We start from the raw sequence: 18,981 nt of genomic DNA, 5'->3' as shown, positions 1-18,981 counted from the left end.
AAAATAATGAAGTACTAATTAGTTAACTCAATGTCGTTATCTTAAAAAGAATTATCAGTACTATTTTTAGGATATAAATCAACGTTTCTCAGCTTTAACCATAACTTAACTAGTAGCTACATAAGGAGTGACAATAATCACTTTTGTACAATTAAAAGTAGACACTACATTTTATATAAAAATTAAGTTACATAAAAAAGGCGACGAGCTCCAAAGTGACAACTACAGAAGAAGCCAATCACCGTCGACTTCAAGGCCGCATACGACAGTGTCAGACAAGGGAGTGCCCTGGCTTGACTCCGATTTAATGTTGCCTTGGGAAAGGCAGACACGAATTAGAGACGGCGATATAGTCCAAGTAACCAATATAGTGGAACGGGTCAGAGTTGTAGGTAAATACGACTTCTCAGAGTTCTCAACACCAAAGAAACTCATTCGGATGACAAAAGTCAGTATGGATGGTAGAATATCTAAAGTACGTGTAAATAATAAACTGTCCCGACAGCTTTGAAATCAACAGTGGACCCAAACAGGGTGATGCGTTACCTCCACTACTTTTTAACCTTGTATTAGAGACAGCCATGAAGTCGGCGGAAATAAAAACAGAACTGCTATAGGTTCAAGGTCCCAAGCTATTACTAGCATAACATGCAGATGACATTGATCTCGTTGGAGACTCCATCCTATCCACAAAAGCCATTTTCAACAAGGTGGAAGGAGCAACAAGTGAAGTAGGGCTGAAGATTAATGAAGAGAAGACGAAATATATGTGTATAAATAGAACGACACGAAGAGACAGGATATGACAAAATATGACGGTCAACACTTTCAATTTCGAAAGAGTACGTTTTAAGTATCTGGGGGCCGTAATTACAGCCGACAACGAAGTTACTGAAGAAATAAAAGACATAATCCAATCGGCATATCACTGTCTATTCGCACTGGATAAGCTTATAAAATAAAAAAATCTTACAAGAAGTTTAAAGATCAAAATCTACAAATCCACAGTCAGACCTGTACTAACATATGGATGCGAAACGTGGACCATGACCAAAGTAAACGAAGAAAAGCTCAGACGTTTTGAACGAAAAATACTTACAAAAATTTTCGGACCTTACTACGAGATCACCACAAACCAGTATAGGATCAGAACCAATATCGAATTAAAAGCACTCTACAATGACGCTGATATTGTCCAAGGAATTAAATCACAGCGACTAAGATGGGCAGGCCACGTGCATAGACTTCATAACGAGACTGGTATGGGAGGAGATTATTACAGGCAAAAGACCACTTGGACGTCCCAGAATGCGATGGAGAGATAACATCCAAGCAGATCTCCGGAAAATGAACATTCCATTTGACCTTAGGTTGATGGAAGACCTAACAAATTGGAAAAAAAGTTGTACAGTCTGCCAAGACCCAGCCAAGGTTGCAGCGCTACGTGATGATGATGATGACGTTGAATAAAATGTTTGTAATCTGAATGTAATACGACACTCTACACTATATTAACGACTTGCTTCCCTACTAAAACGCTTATCTTACTAAAACAATTAAAACGATGTCGGTCAATTGTAAACAAGAAGGGATCAAATTTCGTCACCCAAAGCTGTTCTACAAAATAAGTTACCACGACTATACTATTTAAAATAGATTGTTACAAATCTTAGCATACGCTGACTTCCTAGCGTTAGGAAATGAGAAATATTATTAAAAATATTACTTACATAGCTTTGGCTTTTGCTAATTCCAATGCAGTAACCCATTGTTGTCTTTCTACCTCTGAAGCAGCCTTTATGTGAAATGTCTGAGTTCCTCCGTTTGAAATAACAAAAGTGCAAGCATCGACTGTGTATATCAAGGCACCATGAAGGGATATACTACCGCGACAAGTGTGAGCCATCTCAGCTTGGTTCCTGAAAAATTGATCTTGGTACACTAAGAACATTTGAAAGTCTATAAAGTTAATGTAGATCTAATATGATTCAAGCTTTTAACCACGAATGAAAGATTTACGGTTTTGGCAATTATTTAATATATTTTGTGTATATTATTCTAATTCAGCATATTTTTAGATTCTTTTTTTCACCAGATTTGATGCTGTAATTGAAGAGACTGAACTGTTTTATTTTTTTTTCTACTAATTAAAATTTTGTTTTGTGGGGAGTATTATTCACTAATATCGGTATTGTCAGTATTTTTGAGATACATTTTAAGTAACTATAATATCAAAATGCCATAGTCAAAAACAAAAACCACAATCAGGTATAGACGAAGAACACCTAAATCTGAAGATATACCAGATATAACAAAGGACGAAATAAGAAATGCAATGAGCACTATACGAAATAAAAAAGCTCCAGGTAAAGACGGAATAGTATTAGAAATAAATAATGATAAAGTATGTAGGACAACAAATCATTTAAATGCTAAAAATTGAAGTGAAGTATCCACAGCTTGGTTAAATGCTCTTATAATAATGGTATTTAAAAATGGAGATAAATATAAATTAGAAAACTATAGACCCACTAGCCTGTCATCAGTATTGTATAAGTTGTTTGTGAAGATGGTTACATTGCTACTATGCTGAGTCCACTGCTATTCTCAGTGGTACTGGATGAAGCAATAAAGAAAGCCAAGAGTAGAATGAGAAAACTAACAATAGGATACTGGCGAATGAAACAGACTCAACTATCGGAGCTACTATTTGCAGACGACATGGTATTCATAACAGAAAACGGAGAAGACTTACAGATCAATCTTGAAATCCTAGAAGAAAAACTATTAACTATTAAACATAAATATGAAAATTAATACAGAAAAAACCAAAAAAAAATGATAATTTCAAATACGAGGAAGACACGCGCACTAGAATTAGACGGGAAACAACTAGAGCAAGTGGAATATTTTAAATACCTAGGAGTAATAATTGATTCAAATGGTAAACAAGACATGGAAATAAACGAGAGAATGGGACGGACAGGAAGCTTATTTAACACTATGAAAACAACATTTTTGGAAAAAAAAGAGATACCGGAAAAAGTAAAAACGGCAGTTGTTAGATCAGAGTTAGACTGATAGGTTCCTGGGGAAAATAGCAAACAGAAAGAGAACAGACAAAATACGAAACGAAACAATTAGACAAAACCTAAAACTAGAACCAATCAATGAAAAAATAGTAGAGGGACAACTTAGTGGGTTCGGGCACGTGTACAGAATGTTCGAACGAGAGACTAACAAAACGAGTGTTCGAAACGAGAGTGCAGGGAAAAACAAAAGAGCCTGTCATCAGTCTTGTATAAGTTGTTTGTGTGAAGATGGTTACATTGCTACTAAGAATAGACTGGATAGTTATCAGCCCCGGGAACATGCAGGATTTAGAAAAGGTCATAGCACCATAGATCATATACTTGTAATAAGAACACCGATCGAAAAATCAAACGAATACAATATAGCACTCTGTATAGCTGTAGATTACGAAAAGGCATTTGACTACATAAACATTTGGGGGATCCTTAACGCATTAAGTAACAATAGAGTTGATGAACGATATACAAAAATCGAAGAAAACCGAAAAAAAAAACAGAAAACATAGGAACCTGTTTTGTGCTCTTTGGTGATAATTTTTAATCAGATTACCACACAGTTCCCTATGCAAGCACATTCATGACACAGCGCTAGTAAGTTACGAGTGTAAGCAGGACAAAAATATATTACGATTTCGCTATGCGCGCACCCGCTTTTAGTAAACAGACTGTTTTGACCGTTGCGTTGTGCGACAGTCGACAATGGAGCCATTTCTTATTGAATATGAGAGACGGTTACATATTTATTGGAATAATTGCTGTTTTCTTTATAAAACTTTATAAAACCATTCAATAAACTAATTATCAATAAAAAAAGCTTCATTGAATTCGTGATTTAGCCAAGGTGAGTTAAATTCCTCAAAATTACGGTTGTTTCACCAAATTGTCTAACCACTATCACCAATATACCTTACCGTGTCACCAACTTACCTAACATAAGTTTGTATGTCAATATGACATTTACTATCATTATTATTCATTTTTTGTTAAATTAACTCCTCTAAACATTTACTTCAAATAATAAGTAACATAATAAAGCAAAACTTATTTCTTGCTTAGTTGTCAAATTCCTATATTATTAGTATTTTTCATTTTTATCACCAACATACCTTTCCTTACCCTACTTATAAGAGGTGGTTTCTTCGATATGCATGCCATTTACTGAAACCTTTTCGCTTAACACAAGATTTGTTATGATTTGTGTTTTTGTGTGGTTGATTTTTAATCCAACTTGTAGGGAGGCTAGGTAATACCGTTTCTCCAGTTGCGATACTGCATCATCGATGCTGTCAGCAAAAAGAACATATCGTCAGCGAACCTTAATGACTTAAGTATTTCTCCATTGACGTTAATCCCTTTTTCACTCATATTTGCGTTCTTAAACAGATGCTCTAATAATGTTGTAAACAATTTTGGCGAAATTGTGTCTCCCTGTCGCACTCCCCGTTTTTGATAGATGTATTTGATCATGTATATATAGCGATGATGCACTATACGGCACTCTGTTAAAGCTTTTAACATTATTTTTTGATGACTTATTGTGTCGAAAGCTTTTTCATAGTCAACGAAATATCAGTTTCAATTCAATTAAATCACTGTAGTTCAATTTTATTCGAATCAAAATTCAAATACTGGATTTCTCTTTTTAACAATAATAAATTGTGATAATAAAAGAAGTAAATATTAAAGTTAGAATAATTTTTAAATTCAATCTTTTCAAAATTAGGTATATTATAATTGTATAATAGCTTAACTATTCTATTATAACGAGTGACAAATAATATCAAAATACATGTTAACTGCAAAGCTGACGTATACCATTATCATTAAAAAAAGTCGCCCACTAAAATATAGTCATTTGGAGAGTAGATAAATAGTACATTTCTGTAAACAATTAAGTAAAAACATAAATAATTATTTGAACCGACAAGGAATAAATAAATTAGCTGGTGAAACATCAAAATCCATTTTGTATTTTATACTGTATAGAACTGCCACTAAACCAATGATTTCATTACATTTTATTGACTTATCATGTTAAATGATGATACTGCATTACTGAAGGACATATTTAAAACATTAATGGTACTAGTTGCAAAGAACTATGTACTATAGACAAAAAAATGCATCATTCACGATAACAGTTGCATTTATAATTAAACATTTATATGGCATACAAGTATAATCGGATATAAATTTGTAAATAGCAGAGTATAAAATGAATATTTTAAAAAATAAGATTGAGATCGTCAAAGTAAGAGATATTTATAAATTCTTATCTCACTCCTCAGCAACTCGACAAACTCAATTAAGTTAAAAACCTTCAAAAGAGAAAGAGAAGCTTAAAAACGCCAAGAATAAGGTGAGAAAGATAAAAAGAATCCACAAGGAAAAGAAAAGGTTTTCCTGTAGTTGGCTGTATACCATCAATCACAAAATTGGAAAGAAATCCTTTGTAAAAGGTATAAATTTTTTTTATTAAAAATCCCTTAAAAGGGCTACATCACAACAAAACGTTTTCGATTTTTATAAAAAATCATCATCAGTGTTCGATAAACTGGATGCTAGCTGAGCCACAAAAGAAAAATATTTGGGTAAAAACCCTTTACATAAAATATAGATGCCTTAAAAGTGCATACTTCAGTAAAAAGGCCTGTGATGGTCACATGGCAAACAGGATAATGCCCTAAGGTAAGGTATACAGGTTTCTTAACACGTGGGATCCAAATTGAGTTGATCACATTTCAATGACTTAGAGTTGCCATTAAGTCATTGAAATGTGATCAACTCAATTTGGATCCCACGTGTTGGGAAACCTGTATACTTTACCTTGGGGCATTATCCTGTTTGCCATGTGACCATCACAGGCCTTTTTATTGAAGTATGCACTTTTAAGGCATCTATATTTTATGTAAAGGGTTTTTACCCAAATATTTTTCTTTTGTGGCTCAGCTAGCATCCAGTTTATCGAACACTGATGATGATTTTTTATAAAAATCGAAAATGTTTTGTTGTGATGTAGCCCTTTTAAGGGATTTTTAATAAAAAAATTTTATACCTTTTACAAAGGATTTCTTTCCAATTTTAAAGATAAAAAGGGCCCTACCAAAATTTGCGAAAGATTTGAATTTAACAGAAAACACTGTCACAACGTTTCTGTCTCTGTAGACGTCTTCAATGGGGCTACATGAACACCCCTGAATCGAAACGATACCAAGCTGCCTATTTAAACAGAATTATGAAAATAATTGGATAATAATCAGACGCTCGGTAGCGCTATCTATTAAAGAGAAGTGAGAAGTTCCAAATCTAAGCAATAAATCGAAACTTTTCGTGAAAAACACTTTCTGGTAACATCCTTAATCTCTGCCTTTTGCAATTTATAAGGCAAGGAGACGACGAATAAAGAAGAAAGGGACTCTACAACATGCAGTCACATTCCGTATATTCGTCTAGGAAAAAATTCCAACGAGAGTTGATTCCGTGTACTCAAAATATACTCTGGGCTAATTAGCAAAATTCATGGAAAAGTTATTTACCAGCAATCTTATTGCTGGAATCGAATTATAAGATCCTATATATTAATAATATAGGTATGCAAAGTCCGCAGATAGTGTGCTACTTTTTTTATAAACAAAATGGCGCCGACAAATCGTATTTTTTTCAATTATTGTTCTATAACTCCGAAGATTTTACCTTTACAACAAAAACACCCAAATAAAAATTCACCGCAATTAAATTCTGCATAAAGATATGTTTTTCACGATTTGCTCCGACGAAAATTTTCCTCGGAAAATGCGGGTTTTCCTAACAAAAACTATAATTTTCAAATAAAGTTTTAGGTAAGTAATTATTAATTAATAATTAAATATCTTAGTGACATCAAAGATTTCTTGGTATAGATTGTAATTCCAGAAGCCGGTGAAAATTAAACGAATATTTTAGCAACAATTCAATTGTTAATTAACAATTTACGATCGCAATAATAACCAAAATAATCATGATACATTGATCAAACTTATAAAGATTATAAAGATGAGATGCTTGTTTAATATTTTATCGACAAAATATAAATTTTTCTTTTTTTTTGCATAATCTTTAAATTTTGAAAAAAAAATAGTTATAATACGTTGGTCTAATTAGTAAAGTACAAAGAAAGGTTATTTACCAGCAATGTTATTGCTTTAATCGAATTATAAGATCCTATATATTATTAATATAGGTATGCAAAGTCCACAGATAGTGTGCTACTTTTTTTATAAACAAAATGGCGCCGACAAATCGTATTTTTTTCAATTATTGCTCTATAACTCCGAAGATTTTAACTTTATACCAAAAATACTCAAATAAAAATTCACCCCAATTTAATTCTACATAGGGGCATGTTTTTCCCGATTTGCTCCGACGAAAATTTTCCTCGGAAAATGTGGGTTTTCCTAACAAAATCTCGAATTTTCAAATAAATTTTTTGGGCCAGTAATTATTTATCAATAATTATATAGCTTGGTGAAATAAAAGCTTTCTTGGTAAAGATTATAAATTCAAAAGCCGGTTAAAATGAAACGAATATTTTAGCAACAATTTAATTGTTAATTAACAATTTACAGTCGCAATAACAACCAAAATAATCATGAGACATTGATCAAATTTAGAAAGATTATAAAGATGAGATGCTTATTTAATATTTTATCGACAAAATATCAATTTTTCTTTCAATATCAATTAATCAAAGATTAAAAATACTTTTTTTTTTTGTAATTTTTAACGCGAAAGTAGGCTTGATACAGAGCCGGAGATAAAATGTTCACTCGAAGCGACTGACACGCTTAAACTCGCGCGAGTTGTGTATGTGGGCGGGTAGCTACGGTACTGTATTATTCTACTTTCGCGCGTGTAAATTACAAAAAAATATATTTATAATCTTTAATTAAAATATAACCATTAAGCTGATAATCGATATTGTTTTATAAATAATTAGCTTGTACTTTAAACTCACTCCTACGCTTTGAAAGAATTAAAAAAAAAATTATTAACACCGTAGTAATCGTATGTTTACTTTGCTGTTTCATAACTTTTTTGCAAATGGTTGCAAAAAAGTTTTAAAGCATTCATGTTCAAGATATTTGAAATGCGCATTTTAGCGATTTTTTAAAATTATAATATAATAAAAACTTTCTGAGAAGCGTTAATTTGTTTATAACTATTTTTTTAAACATTTAAAGATTATGCAAAAAAATAAAAAATTTATATTTTGTCAACAAAATGTTAAATAGGCATCTCATCTTTATAAGATTTCAAAGTTTGATCAGTGTATAATAATTATTTTGGATATTATTGCGACCGTAAATTATTAATTAACAATTGAATTGTTGCTAAAATATTCATTTCATTTTCACCAGCTTCTGGAACTATAATCTAAACCAAGAAGGCTTTTAAGTCACAAAATTATTTAATTATTGGTAAGTAATTACTTATCTAAAACTTTATGTGAAAATTAAAGATTTTGTTGGGAAAACCCGCATTTTCCGAGGAAAATTTTCGTCGGAGCAGATCGGGAAAAACACTTCTCTATGCAGAATTTAATCACGGTGAATTTTTATTTGAGTGTTTTTGTTGTAAAGTTAAAATCTTCGGAGTTCTAGAGCAATAATTGAAAAAAACACGATTTTCGAGCGCCAGTTTGTTTATAAAAAAAGTAGCACACTATCTGAGGACTTTGCATACCTATATTATTAATATATAGGATCTTATAATTCGATTCCAGCAATAAAATTGCTGGTAAATAACTTTTCCCAAAAATGGCCTATTCTCCGATAATCAGCCCAGACTAATATGAGTAAAGTGAAATATTAAAGAACAGCTTATGTTTCATTTCGGTTGAGAAGTGATGCACCATCCCCATCCCCATACGTACGTTTCTGTCTCTCCAGACGTGGGGCTACATGCCCCACTTATTTTTTTATGTGTACAGGGTTATTCACTATATTTTGACCCCATGTAAACTGCTTTATTTACAGAATTAGAGAAAAATGCAAAAACACAAAAGTTATTCGATTTTTAAATTATGATTTTTTGACATATATATCGTACTAGTGACGTCATCCATTTGGGCGTGATGACGTAATCGACTATTTTTTAAATGGGAATAGAGGTCGAGTGCTAGCTCATTTGGAAGGTTATTCAATTCCCTATTCATTAATATAAACAATAACATGATTAATTATACAGGGTGCCCAAAAATTTTTTTTAAATTAAATTAATTAACAAAAATAAGAATGTATGCCATTTTTTTAATTCAAAATACATTCTACTGCTATCAGAAAACAGAAATAAATATTTATTCTGTAAATAAAGCAGTTTACAGGGGTCAAAATATAGTGAATAACCCTGTACATGCCACACTTATTTTTTATGTACACATGCCACACTTTTAATATTTCATTTTACTCATATTTTGAGTACAACTTTAGTTGGAATTTTTCCTAAACGAATAGACGGAGTGTGACTGCATATTGTAGAGTCCGTTTCGTCTTCTTTATTCGTCATCTCCTTGCCTAATAAATTGTAAAAGGCAGAGATTAAGGATGTTATCAGAAAGTGGTTTCACTAGCAGTTTCAGATTTATTGTTTAGATCTGGAACTTCTCATTTCTCTTAAACAGAAAGAAGTTGACAGGCGGTGGAGTTTATTACATCACTGGCCTCGATAAGCACATAGGTTTTAGGCATTTTTGTATACAGGCAGCTGGAATATTTATTTATAGCCACACCGCGAAAAAAACAGGTAAAGAAACATGTTCTTCGATCTCATTTTTCCTCTTTATAACCAAATATGCCTCGTTATAAGCGAAATCTCGTAATACCCCTGTTTGTTATAGGGTTATAGAGAGAGTATACTGTATATATTGTACCATTCTGCTATAGTTGTAGAATTGGCCGGTTTGGAAAAGCATTATGAACTGATCTATGAGGAATTTTATTATCATTTTAAAAATTCAAATTATATAAGATTAAACGATTATGTACTTACTTTGCTAGTATTATTTAGGAATTAATTTTATCACACATATATGATGTTAATTACAGTTTAGCAGTATATTATGATATACAATTTCATAGGGCAAAAACAGGCTATGTATTTGAAACGTTCATAATTTAAAGATATAGTTACTACTGCAAATAGGATGATAACTTTGGTAATGGGGAAATAGATGAAGATGCATGCAGCAGAGTTAGGGCGGGATATATGAAATGGAAAGGGTCGAGTACATATTGTGTTGTGTGAGAGAACAATTCCAATGAAACTTAAAGGAAACAAATTCCAATAAGACCAGCTATTATGATAAAACTAACTGTTATGCAATTAATAATTACACTTTTATAAAAAAACCTTTTTTATAATATAACGTTTTTATTGTTTATAGGAGAGAATATAAAATAATTTGATGATATAAAATGCTTAAAATTCCAAAATTACACTATAATAAAAAAGTACTTTTTCTACTCTATGTCATATTATGTATAAGTTTTTAGTTTGTGAAAACTGTCATTATAGATAGCAGTGCGTGAAGTGTTTAAAGTGTGCGTGAAGTAACAATGTATTTTAAACGGGATTTACTTTTTCGCACTGTTTTTGACACACTTTCATATAATCAAATATCCTTAACTTTCGCGTTGTCATGGTGATGACATATGAGCAATAAAGTACAACAAAAGTTTGACAGTTTTGTGGTTTGAAAGAAGTTAAAAATTTTAAATGTCAGAGTTCTAAAAATTGTAGAATAGAAATGAATTCCAGTGACGAAGAGTTACAGTTTTTTTATTTGTTTATCGTAGATAAAATATTGTACGAAACTGTGCGTGAAGTACTTTTTACGAACTTACGCGATATATAGCACTCGCTGCGCTCGTGCTCTAAACATCGAATGCGTTCGCATAGAGCATACTTCACGAACTGTTTCATAAATAGCTATTTTATAATAACACGGTTTTGTTATATACAGAACATAACATGTTTCGAAAGAATAAAATATGAATTTTTAGTAGGAGTATTAACTGTTAAAATTTTAATTATCCAAAAATTCCAAAAATTATCCTAGTATAAAAAAAGTAAATGAAAGAAGTGAAAGAAGTATATTAAAGTGTGTAAATGTATTTTACTTTCCTTAGCTAAGCGCTTTCGACATAAAAGTCATCTTCAGAGCTAATGCTACAATAAAAAGTTAAAACAATAAGTAAAAAGATGTTCTAAGTACAAAGTTTTTTAACTTACGTCAATATATAAAAAGTACCGGCTACTTAGGATTGTATTTTCTTGCATCGCATTAAGAAATTTCTTAATGCGATGCAAGAAAATACAATCCTAAGTAGCCGGTACTTTTTATATATTGACGTAAGTTAAAAAACTTTGTACTTAGAACATCTTTTTACTTATTGTTTTAACTTTTTATTGTAGCATTAGCTCTGAAGATGACTTTTATGTCGAAAGCGCTTAGCTAAGGAAAGTAAAATACATTTACACACTTTAATATACTTCTTTCACTTCTTTCATTCATTTCAAGTGTGTACAAAACCTATCAGTCTTTCAACTTTATAAAAAAAGTACTTTCTATAATACCACGGTTGTTTAAAATGGTATAATTTATAAAATGGTTCATTTATATATAATAATTAACTTGTAAAATATGAATTTTAAGTATATCAACTTTTAATTATTTATTAAAAAAATTAAAAAAGATATCTACGCAACAGCCGGGTTCGAACTATGGAACTCTTGATCTGCAGTCTAATGCCACTGACCCACCATCAATTTGTAGATATCGATTTATTAACGTACTTTAAAATATCATTGCATTAGCCACATTTTTAAAATAGTTTGAAATAAAAAAAATAGATTTATCCATCCACGGTGATTTATTAGTGGGGTAAATATAAGTAAAGTTAATAACAAAAATTGTAGCCAACTTTGATTACAGATTGATGATCAGTAATCGTAAATTGTCAGTTTTAGGGCCGGTTGTTCGAAAGCTAATCAACAATGATCATTATCAAACATTTAATTACTGTCACCAACTGTCAATGTCAACTTTGTTTGGGTTGCTGAAAACATAATATGAAATTACTTAATCAATTATGTTAATAATTGTTATGTTAATTGATTAACTAATCTCATAATTTTAATCAATTATGTTTTCAGCAACCCAATAAAAGTTGACATTGACAGTTTTGGTGACAGTAATTAAATATTTGATAGTGATCATTGTTGATTAGCGTTCGAACAACCGGCCCTTAGACAATTCAGTCATGGCTTACCTAAAATTTGGAAAGATTTAGACCCGTAATTAATAATTTGCTTTGAAAAATGAAAATATCTCAAAAACTAATAAATTTAGACATAGGGAATGTTATATAAAAATTAAAGTACGATAATAGTACTTTTCAATAGTGATATAAAATACAGGGTGTTTCATTTAAAATTACTGAGAAAATAATGTACTTGCGTTTTGACTCACCCTGTTTTCAATATAGAAAAAATTAGGAATATCAATAATTTATGAAAATTTTGACAATAAATAAAAAATATGGCATCAATAAACCTGTGCATATTTTTGTTTATACAGGGAGTTGAACTAAATAGTTACGATTTTCATATAAAATTTGTTATAACTTTGTAAATATGTACCCTGTATAACATACCAAACCTTTATTTTTGTAATGGAGAAGCTAAGAAGATGTCGAATATAAAATAAAATATAGGGTGTTCCATTTAAAAAAAACATAAGTTTGATCTGCCACTATGTTATCGAACACCCTGTAACATTCTAACTAATTTTGTAATGTGAAGCTCAAAGTTGGCTACAATTTTTGTTATTAACTTTTATCGCTATCCATTACTATAACGGATCTACGGAGAAAGTGGAGACTGCATACGGATCTGGCAAAGAGGCAACGATGAATAATATATAGTACGGTATAAATTCATTAATTCAGAAACATAAGACTCTTAAAAAAATCTCAAAACACGTAAATTCTAATGTTTAAATGACCATCAATAATTGCGAATCTTTTTCTCATAGACATTTTTGAGTGCGTCACAGTTTTTCGATTTCTTTCTAACGCATTAAATTGTATGTGACAGAAAAAAAGGCACGTTCGGTGATGACAGACATTTATAACATTTATTCTAGTTGTCGATAGATGGCGCTATAATCGAAAAAAATATTTACGAATTATATAATATATCTACGAATATAATCTGTACAATTTATAAGACTATACAAATCAAAGAAAATACTATTTTATAAATGCAATAAACACAATTGATTTGTTTTTATGCCAAAAAATTGCAAATAAAATGTGACAACTGTCAGATTTAACTAAAATGTCATGTTAGAATAAATGTGTATTATCACGGACTTATCTTTTTTTCTATTATTTGTGACGCACTGAAAAATGCTCATGAAAAGGGTCGTATATGTGTTGGATATTATGTATTGGCGCAATTACGTAATTCACGATTTTTTAAATACCTACAAACTGATGTTACGCGATACCTATAAATGTCTCCTAATCGTATGTGCAACGATGTATCATTCGAATGTTCATTTCTACAGGGTTAACCAAAATTGTGTACTAAATTGGGCTCCTTCACACTATAAGGTCTCCCGATTTAACTCCGTTAGACTTTTTTATGGGGATATTTAAAGAGCATCAAAGTTAACCGAATAATGTAGAAGGAGATCAGAACTGAACATTACACAAATAACTCGTGAAGTCATCGAAAATTTGAACTTTATTGCTGAAGGTCGCCACTTTTAATATTTCTTATAATTTGATAGTATTTTACTAAACATTTATTCTGTATTAATAAACCAACAGTTTTGGTTAACCCTGTAGAAATAAATATTGAAATAATTACTTCGTTGTAAAGGCGATAAGGAGACCTTTTAAATGAGGCTTCCCGTGACCTCGGCTTGTATTTTAAAAATCGTCGATTACGTCATTCATTACGCCAACACTGATGACATATCCATCACATATATAGCAATTGATGGACATTACACAAAAGGTTGACGCGTTTTAACATTTTTTTTAAATTGTCTATTTCTGAAATACTGATTATATAGTGTGGAAACCACTGATGAAATAAAAAATTGTAGGTCCTTATTATAAAGTTATAAAAAAAGCGCTGAAAACAGTCAACCTTTAAATTCAAATGTGCGCTTTTTAAACACAAATTTAAATTAACAAAATTATTCATGCAAGTCTAGAATAGTTCATCATGTTTATTTTTAATAGAACATCCTGTATATTTGTATATTTTTACAAGCTGCTTAACAACCTGATCTTAACGAACTATATCATGTAGGGTCTATTAAACACTAATATTATACAAATGTACAGGGTGTTTAATTAAAAATAAAGATAATGGACTAGGCTAGACTTGCGTGAATCACCCTGTATATTTAAATTTATGTTTAAAAAGCGCACAAACATATACACTTCTCCAAGAAATTAACGCACCACCTTAAAAATAGTTCATTTTTAATGTCTCGAATTTCCTAAACCTGTTTTCGATTTAAGTGATTTTTTTAACACGTTTTAGCATTATTCTTTAACAATATCGCCGTAATAATGTTGTTGCTAGACAGGTAAATTGTCATTGTATACCGGGGATACCAATCAAACTGCGATTTTTTCTCAAAGTTCGCGTCACCCTGTGGAATATTCTAGCATTTATAAAATACTGAAATTAAAACCCAACTATAACCTCATGTTTTCTTAAAATTTTGTTTTGTTATTAATTATTTATATGGGAAATAAGCTAAAAGAGGAAGTCAACAGAAAGAAAATACCAAGATTAGTAAGTCAATAACATCGAGCTGGTACATATTTTATATTTTAGTATTACTTATATATCTAGTATTATTAATATTATTTATAATTTAAACATGTTACAAGTCAGAATTTGGTATTATTTTTTGAGAGTAAATTAAATGTAAGACCAAATACTTACGATGTCGGGATAGTATCACAAGGTTTTTTCCTGGTTTTCCCGTGTGATTTACTATGAAGTCTCTAACGCGAGAATTTTACTGTCGTTGCATTTGGTTGTCTTTTTAAAGACAGATCACATGCTATAATTTTTTTGTGACGGATATTCTTGAGTTGGGGTTGATTTCATGTAATCGAATGAACTATCTTTCAGTAAGTCGTCCCAGGAACGCAACTCATAAATATTGGCAATATCATTTTAAAGTCTTCTACTTTAAAATGTATAATATATGTCTAAATTGCCAATATAAATGAGTCAGATTAAATAAATTATTAGAAGAATTTTTTTGCTTAGCAACAACATTTTTGTTTATTTAGTAATATTTTGTATTTTGACAACGGCACCCGATTTGGGCGTCGAAACGTTAATAAAATTATTTTTTTCATTTTAATTGTGGCTTATTTCCCATATAAATAATTAATCATAAAAATGCCACAAGGAAATAGCTTCAGAACAACATTTTGTTTTGTTATTCATTCGCTTATGTTGGATGGTAAAAAAGTTAGGTACTTTAATAACTAAAATATGTTTTCATGAAAAAATAATGATAGTTTGCTTTATAAACATGTCCGCAAATGCTTCGTTTCCGAAATGGGGGTGTTGGAAATTTTTCTTACAAACTGACGATTTATAAAGGGTGTCCAGAAACTCTACCGACAAACGAATACAGGAGATTCCTCAGATAATTTTAAGACAATGTAACCCAATTCACTTAGTCCGAAAACGCTTCCTAAGGGAGCTAGAGCTATTTGAAAATGGCGTTTGGTAATTAGTTTTTCTTAAATTCCGCCGGAACGCTTTAATTTAGAAAAACAAAAATTGGTATGGGTATTTATCTTCCAGAGGTAAATCGATTCCATCCATTGCAAATTTCTTGTACCGGTCATAGGCGTCCGTTTTGGGTAGGGCAACAGTTACTTCATCGCGTAATTTTTTTGTCTTCAACTTTTAAGCATTTTTGACTCTGGATTATTAAATTGTGAGGTATTATTGTAGTAAAAGTCGATAAGATAGAATAGTCGTTAAGTCGATAGAATACACCGTTTTCTAGAAAAGTCAATTTGAAAATTTTTCGTTTGTTAAATTTCAAAAAAAAATTAAAAAAAAACTATTTAGAAAAACGAAAACTTGTAGGTACGTTTAATTATATTCCAGAGATGAATCGATTTCATTAATTGCGAATTTCTAGTATCGGTCATATGCGTCGGTTTTGGGTAGGTCAACGGTTATTTTATCCAATAACTTTTTTGTCTTTAATTTTTAAGCATTTTTGACACTAGATTATTAAATTATGAGGTATTCTAGTAGTAAAAGTTACTCTTGCTTTAAATTGGTAAAATACACGGTTTTTCTTTTGAAAATTTTTTTTTTCAAATTCAAGGGACGAAAAATTTTTAAAATCGATTTTTCTAGAAAACGGTGTCTCCTACCGACTTAAATCAAGAGTACCTTTTAGTACTAGCATATCTTACAATTTAATAATCCAAAGTGAAAAATGCTTAAAATTTAAAGACAAAAAAGTTATGCGATAAAATAACCTTTACCCTACCCAAAACGGACGCCTATGACCGGTACTATAAATTCGCAATAGATGGAATCGATTTATCTCTGGAAGATAAATATGCGTACCAATTTTTGTTTTTCTAACTAGAAGCGTTCTGGAGGTATTTAGGAAAAACTAATTACAAGACGCCATTTTCAAAGAGCTCTAGCTCCCTTAGGAAGCATTTTCGGACTAGCTGAATTTGGTTAAATTGTCTTAAAATTACCTGAGGAATCCTGTCTTCGTTTGTCGGTAGAGTTTCTGACACCCTGTATATTGCTCTAAAACCGGTTGAGATATGCAAATGAAATTTGGTGGGTTTTAAGAGGTAGTTATTGTACATTTGTTGACATACAATTAAGAATTTTATGTTCACCATTAGCGCACATAAGGGTAATATTACCCGTATGCGCGCCAATGGTGAATATTAAATTGCTAAATGTATATAAAAATGCGCAATTTTACCCACCAAATTTCATTTGCATATTTTAACTGGTTTTAGAGTTATAAATAAATCGTCAGTTTGTAAGAAAACTTTCAACGCCACCTATCTCGGAAACGAAACATTTGCGGACATACGTTTGTAAAGCCAACTGTCATTATTTTTTCATGCATAATTGCCCCTTAAAGTTTGCCATACTAATTTAAAAACAACCTGTATTGATGAAAAACAAGGCTAGTTGTTAAAGTACCTAACTTTTTTATTATCCAACATAAGCGAATGAATAAAAAAACAGAATGATAAGCAAACATGAGACTATAGTTGGGTTTTAATTTTAGCATTTTATAAATGCTAGAATATTCCATAGGGTCACACGAACTTCGAGAAAAATTACAGTTTGATTTGTACACTCGGTATACAATGACAATTTACCTGTCTAGCAACAATATTAATACAGCGATATTGTTAAAGAATAAGGCTATAAAATATTTAAAAAAAAAACACTTAAATCGGATATCAGGTTTAAGAAATTCGAGACATCAAAAATGATCCATTTTTAAGGTTGTGCATTAATTTCTTGGAGATGTGTAATATATCCCTCGGTGGTTGATGCGGCATCACGGACTTCCATCAACGACTGAAAAATAGTGTTTACAGGATTATTCCAATCTACCAATAACCCAACTAGGTCTGGATCCCGCGTATGAAAAAAAAGTTGATTAATAGCAAGCTGAAAATTTGTTAATAGCTTAAGGGTGTCTAGTCGAATAAACTTTGATATATGGGAACACTGAAACAGGGGTAGTTTTAATTGTGGAACAGGTTAAAAATTTGGAACGGTCACAGCACGAAAACGGCACATTTATTTTGTCCGACAGAACAGACTTAAACTCTCCGAACAGAGATTAAACTCTCATGAAAAAATCAGACTGCTATTTATTACCTGTCATAATTCCTGTCATTTGACATATTCTACATGTTCCACTCATTAAAACGCCCATTTGGTGATAAACAGCAGTCTGATTTTTGCATGAGAGTTTAATCTCTGTTCGAAGAGTTTAAATCTGTTCTGTCGGACAAAATAAATGTGCCGTTTTCGTGCTGTGACCGTTCCAAATTTTTAACCTGTTCCACAATTAAAACTACCCCTGTTCCAGTGTTCACACATATCAAAGTTTATTCGACTAGACACCCTTAAGCTATTAACAAATTTTCAGCTTGCTATTAATCAACTTTTTTTTCATACGCGGGATCCAGACCTAAACGGCCAGACTGAGCTGTAAATATCGCTGCAGAAACATAGCCACATAGGGTGGGACCTATTTTTCGAGATACATTTACAGCGCTGTAATTGTCACACGTCCGGCCGTACGCTAACGCTATAACTTTTCTACACAAAGGTCGATTCCCATCAATTTTGGTTATCACAGTAAGCAAACACAAATGTATGATTGAAGGGTTAAGCAATGAAAACAAAAATCCAACACCCCAAAACTACTGAAACGATAAAAGGGATAATGTTGTGCAGGGTCTTATGTTTGTCTCTGACTTACCCCTGTCGAAACCTCCTTCGTCTCCTTATTGTCAATGTGGGAACACCGCCATTGTTTTCGGCCCTGCACAACATAGCAATTCGTTAAATGATTTTAAGTTAAAACAAATTATTTAGTCCATGTATCGTTTAAGTTCTGATACAATTATTGTAATGACAAAGAGGTCATAGAGAAAAACGTACTTAGTTCTTTTTATTTTTAAATTACCACTATACATTTAGCCCAGAAACAGACGAGCCACTCTGCAGCGCTACTATGTGGCGCCACAAAGTGGCTTAGACAGGCGATTTTGTAGTACCG

The 18,981-nt window shown here is 31.4% G+C and overlaps 1 protein-coding gene across 2 annotated transcripts in view; it reads right to left on the bottom strand.

The window, feature by feature from the left end:
- The window catches only part of LOC114330832 (oxysterol-binding protein 1), a 93,898-nt gene that overhangs the window by 44,401 nt on the left and 30,516 nt on the right, over positions 1 to 18,981 (bottom strand). The window contains exons 2-3 of one of the 2 annotated variants that reach the window (XM_028280247.2): positions 18,682 to 18,744; positions 1,731 to 1,919 (exon numbers count right to left, since the gene is read on the bottom strand). In XM_028280247.2, coding sequence (XP_028136048.1) covers positions 1,731 to 1,919; positions 18,682 to 18,744 — 252 coding nt within the window. The remainder of the gene's footprint in view (positions 1 to 1,730; positions 1,920 to 18,681; positions 18,745 to 18,981) is intronic. The other variant, XM_028280248.2, reaches the window with a different exon arrangement.

This window comes from Diabrotica virgifera, chromosome 7 (genome assembly GCF_917563875.1).
Source record: "Diabrotica virgifera virgifera chromosome 7, PGI_DIABVI_V3a".
In the NCBI taxonomy this organism is placed as follows: domain Eukaryota; kingdom Metazoa; phylum Arthropoda; class Insecta; order Coleoptera; family Chrysomelidae; genus Diabrotica; species Diabrotica virgifera.
The sequence above is the reverse complement of the archived record's forward strand: the minus strand, read 5'-3'. Positions and strand labels throughout refer to the sequence as shown.